The 4,971-nt window shown below is 41.7% G+C and overlaps 1 protein-coding gene across 1 annotated transcript in view; it reads left to right on the top strand.

Annotated features, from left to right (window-relative positions):
- Positions 1–4,702, top strand: part of LOC311046849 (cilia- and flagella-associated protein 263-like) — a gene marked incomplete at both ends in the record, with an annotated part of 7,537 nt that extends 2,835 nt beyond the window's left edge. The window contains 7 exons of the mRNA XM_084059423.1: positions 1–24; positions 296–451; positions 926–1,036; positions 2,307–2,429; positions 2,608–2,718; positions 3,518–3,673; positions 4,568–4,702. The exon at positions 1–24 is cut by the window's left edge and continues 138 nt beyond it. Of these exons, the coding sequence (XP_083915549.1) occupies positions 1–24; positions 296–451; positions 926–1,036; positions 2,307–2,429; positions 2,608–2,718; positions 3,518–3,673; positions 4,568–4,702 (816 nt within the window). The remainder of the gene's footprint in view (positions 25–295; positions 452–925; positions 1,037–2,306; positions 2,430–2,607; positions 2,719–3,517; positions 3,674–4,567) is intronic.
- Positions 4,703–4,971: the final 269 nt, after the last annotated feature.

Genomic DNA, 4,971 nt, shown 5'->3' with positions numbered 1-4,971 from the left:
GAGAAGACCCTGGAGGATTACAGGGTGATGACACGCACGACATAGACACACACACACACACACACACACACACACACACACACACACACACACACACACACACACACACACACACACACACACACACACACACACACACACACACACACACACACACACACACACACACACACACACACTCATATCATATGTTGGAGATCACATGTTGGAATTATATTTGACCAGGAGTATCTATAATTTGACTCAAGTACTGATGATGAGTTCTTTGTCCACCACTGCTTCCATCCCCCTGCAGGCCATTCTAGAGGAGGCACAGGTGCGTCTGACAGAGACCAGAAAGGACCGGTACGAGTTTGAACGCGATGCAGCCAAACCTATGAGGGAGAACAAAGAGGAGATGATGGTATCTGAGAAGGTCCTCCGCTACCTCTTGGACAAGATGAAGTCCAAGGTTAGTCGTTAGCTAGATTTGTTGAGACATGCCAAAAAAAGCATAATTAATTTATTGTCTTACCGGTGGTGCTGACAAAATAAACAAAATTAGTTGAAATCTAACTGTAGTCTACAATATGTGAAGTTGCTGAAATGTTTGGTATTCATGTATGAATGCAAAATAATGACTTTAATTTTATTTTATTGGTTTATTTTACCATGTGTGGCTGTCACATTGCAACAGAAAATAGTTTTACATTTATACTTCAGTGCAAATAAGCCACGTTAATAGCAATGTGAGTAGTACATTAATAGATCCAAGCTAAGGAGCTACAACTGGCAGTGATTTTAAGATTTATTTTTTTATGCATGCGCGGGTGCTCGTGTGTGCGTGCACAAGGATTTTGTGTTTTATTCTTTTGACAGGTATGTTCATGTATATGCATTTTTGTAAATAAAAAAAACTTGAACCAATCAAAAACACCCAACGCAGGACAACCAGGTGGAGAAGCTTCGGCTGAAGAACCAGGCACTGAGAGCCCAGAGCAGAAAACTGCAGGTGCAGCTCCGTCAGAGGAGAGAGACAGAAGAGGACCTGAACGAGGTACGGACAGGAAGTGTCATCACAACTAGGTCCAGAGGCTCCACACAGGGACGTGCACAGATAGACTCTAGGTGGTGCTGGAGCAGCTGCCCTTTGCCCTCTTGACCAGAAGTGCCCTTTTGAAAAAAAAGGGGAAAAGATTTTTTTTCCAGTTTACAGCAGGGGTCTTCAACAGGGGGTCCTCAGAGTTACTACAGGGGGTCCGCCAAATCTTTATGTGATATGATTTTTCTTTTTACCATAACCACTCGAAACCTAGCATCCCTTTTCTGAGGAGAACTTTAGCCAAAAATAGCAGATCTACAAGCCCACAACGCCTCGCGCTGCGAGGCGTTGTGGGCTTGTAGATCGGCTATTTTTGGCAAAGAGGTATAGGTGTAGAGGGAAAAAAGAGCAGACCAAGTAAAAAAAAAAAAAAAAAAAAAAAAGAGTATAATTTACTTGAGCAACTGCCCCTCAAAATGTCTGCACGCCACTGGCTCCACATAAAGAGGACAGAGAGGGACATACGTTTAGGGCAGTGCTTGGCAACAGGTGGCCCGTGGCCCAGAAATGGCCTGCCAGCGATGATATCTGGCCCGGCAAATTATTTAGTAAATATTTAACAAATGATGTGACAGTCCTACATAATAGGCTAGTAGTGATACTCAAAGTGGGGTCTGATAGTTTGGAACTAAATTGACCCTAAAAGGTATGTACTACAAGAGTGTACAAAAATGTACACATTTGTACACTCAGTTATGGGGGTCTATGACCTAAATTTGCATATTAAACTGGGGTTCCTTGAATTTAAAAGGTTTGAGAACCTCTGGGCTATAATGTCCAAATAGAGAATCTACCCCCACCTGAAGAATTCCTTTATCCATGTTCAGAGTGAATAACGGCCAGCTGTTATTTCTAAGAGACCTTGAGCTCAGCTATACTATGAAAGCTTGTTTATCTCCGTTCAAAAGGGAGTCTGTCTGTCTCCAGACATTCTTTTTGAACCTTTTAATGAACTAAATATCCCCTTTGTACGACATTCAAGGATGAGGCCTGCACAAAATGATGGTCAAACGTACTTGCCGACCCCTGCTTTAGGGGGTTCAAGAGAGTCCCGAGCTAAATGATTGATAGAGTTTAAACTAAGGTTAAAGATGCAGTTTTTTCAGTTGAAAATGTTCTGCTTTCAAATAAATATTATATTTCCTTCCTTACATTTTAAGATAAATAGACTATCGTTCTTCAAAGTATAAATAAGCTGAACACTTTGTGATGTACATCCATCCAGGCTGAATTCCAGCACCAGAAGATCAGAAACAGTGAACATGTGGGGAAGATTGATGAGAGCAACAAGGAACTGTTACGACTCAAACTGCTGTCTGGAAGCACTCAACAACTCACCTCCAACAAGGTAACTCCACCTTATACTTTGGTATGAAGTACCTCCATGTACACTGAAATAGTGTACACTGAACACTGAAATAGGGCATTAATTTATGAAAAAAGCAATTATAATATGAAATATGGATTCAAGGTTTCTGTCCAACAGCAATTATCTGTGTGTGTGTGTGTGTGTGTGTGTGAGACAGCAAAAGAAGCTGCAGAGCGTAACGTGTGAATCAGAGCAGCTGAGTAACGACATCGCCAACAGGAAGGATCTGCTGTTGAAAATTGAGGCGGAGACCACCCAGGTCCACGAGGTATGTCACGCACGCACGCACGCACGCACGCACGCACGCACGCACGCACGCACGCACGCACGCACGCACGCACGCGCACACACACACACACACACACACACACACACACACACACACACACACACACACACACACACACACACACACACACACACACTCGTTTTTTTCTAACTATGTTAGTGTTTATTTCTCAATAATGAACTGCTCCCCATTGATTATCCCTTGCATAATTATTGATCATTAACCACTTACTAAGCTGTGTTTCAGCTATTCAAAAATAGCAGAAGTACAAGCTCACAACGCATCACATTGTTGCGGGTTAATTGATTTAATTTATAATTTGATTAAGTATTGATAATCTAAACCTGCAAAGTAATTAGTAACTAAAGCGATTAAATAAAAGTACAACATCTTCCTCTGAGATGTAGTGGAGTACAAGTATAGAGTATAAAATAATGTATAAAATTAAATACTCAAGTAAAGTAAAAGTGCCTAGAAATTGTACTTAAGTGCAGTACTCCAGTAAATAAACGAATCAGTTGTATAAAGATATAACAGGATATTTTTATACAAGTAGATTCTGACAAGTCCCGGAAAAGACGCGCTGTGATTGGCCAGTGGTCAGGAAGCTTGCCTTCTCAAAAATAGCGGCCGCGATACAGGTCACTCCAATGAACTGCAGAGGCCAATGAGGTATCTAGGTTTCTATATCTATGGTGTTAAAAAGACCACCTCGAACCTTGAACCTTGACTCTTGAACCTCATGTCCGCCTCATGTCCTCATGTGCCTCATCGTCAGGAGCTTTCAACGGCAGAGAGGCTGAACCAGAAGCTGTGCAGTCAGCTGTCAGAGTACAGCGTTCCGGGGGTCCTGCAGTACATCCAGGTCAAGGACAAACACAACAAGCTGCAGGGCAGCCTCCGCACCTGGGAGAGGAAGATGGAGCTGGCCGAAGTAAAGCTTTAACCTCTGAGAATGCCATCAGCGCGGACACAGCCTGTCACACACTGTGTAGTCAAGTTTCCCAAACACTGAGTGAGGACCCATTTGTGGGCCGTGGACACATTTCTATGGGTCACGAATATATATCCCTATGGTATTTTTTTTTTTTAAAGATCAAAGAAATTCAATGAATTAAAAAAACAAAACAAAAAAACAACCTTAAAAATAGCAGATCTAGAAGCTCAAACGCGTTGCATCGCAACATGTGAGCTTGTAGATCTTCTGTTTTCACTAGTTTGGGTCGCGGGAAGACATACAATTTCCCTTTTGGGTTTTCGGCTAAAAAGTGTGGGAACCACTGGTGTAGTGTATACATGAAACATCACCTCCATATTTTACCTTATTGTGTTTTATTCGTAAATTAATGCCCTACTTGCCCTATCACACAGTGTCACTAAAAAGTAGCAGAGCCGTAAGCTCGCAACACATTTTGAGCTTGTAGATTTCTACTTTAGCCATTTGTTTTCCTTTGAATCCTGAAAAGTAACAGTTTTGTTCATATGAGGTTTTCTACACTGTACATATGAAATATTATCTGTATTTATATGATCAGCACAGGCACAGCCTGTCACACTACACTGTAGTACACACATTCTTAAAAAGAGAAAAGAAAGGTCAAGGACAAGAAGCGAAAATAGGCGATCTACAAGCTCACAATGTGTCGCGATGCAACGCATTGTGAGCTTGTAGATGGGCTCATTTTGAAATTAAAATAAAAGACATGGGGACCCATGGGGGACCTCAGGCAATTGAGTATGATGCAGTTTTAAGGGTTTCTGAGGCACATTTTCTAAACATTAGATCGATTGATTGATTGAGTGATTGATTGATTGTGTTGTTCCCCAGATGACAATGAAGACATCTAGCAAGTCCTGGAATCATCAGAGGATCTCTGCTGCTGGTGCTGGAACCAAGGCTGAGGCTTTCCAACCCTCTGTAAACCTTCCAAACATAGTCACAACCACAACCATATCAGCCTAGCATGTTCAGTACTTGTTAAGGGTGACGTAACGATCGCATAATCGTTACGCCATCCCCACAATGAAGTGGCGATGACGTAATCATTACCTCATCTCCTTGTCTATATTAACTCCACCTCCTGCCTTTTCTTGTTTGTTCTGTTATCAAGCTCATCTTAATTTACAGTTGATAATCTCATAACTTTATTGTAAGCTTACTTGTGTGGTTCCTTAGAATGACATTGGTTATTATTACTTGACAGTCCTTTTCCGAATCATCACCCTTGAGAA

Source organism: Gymnoscopelus microlampas (assembly GCF_963454915.1).
Source record: "Gymnoscopelus microlampas genome assembly, chromosome: 6".
Taxonomy (NCBI): domain Eukaryota; kingdom Metazoa; phylum Chordata; class Actinopteri; order Myctophiformes; family Myctophidae; genus Gymnoscopelus; species Gymnoscopelus microlampas.
Note: the sequence above shows the minus strand (reverse complement) of the source record. Positions and strands in the feature narration are given on the sequence as shown.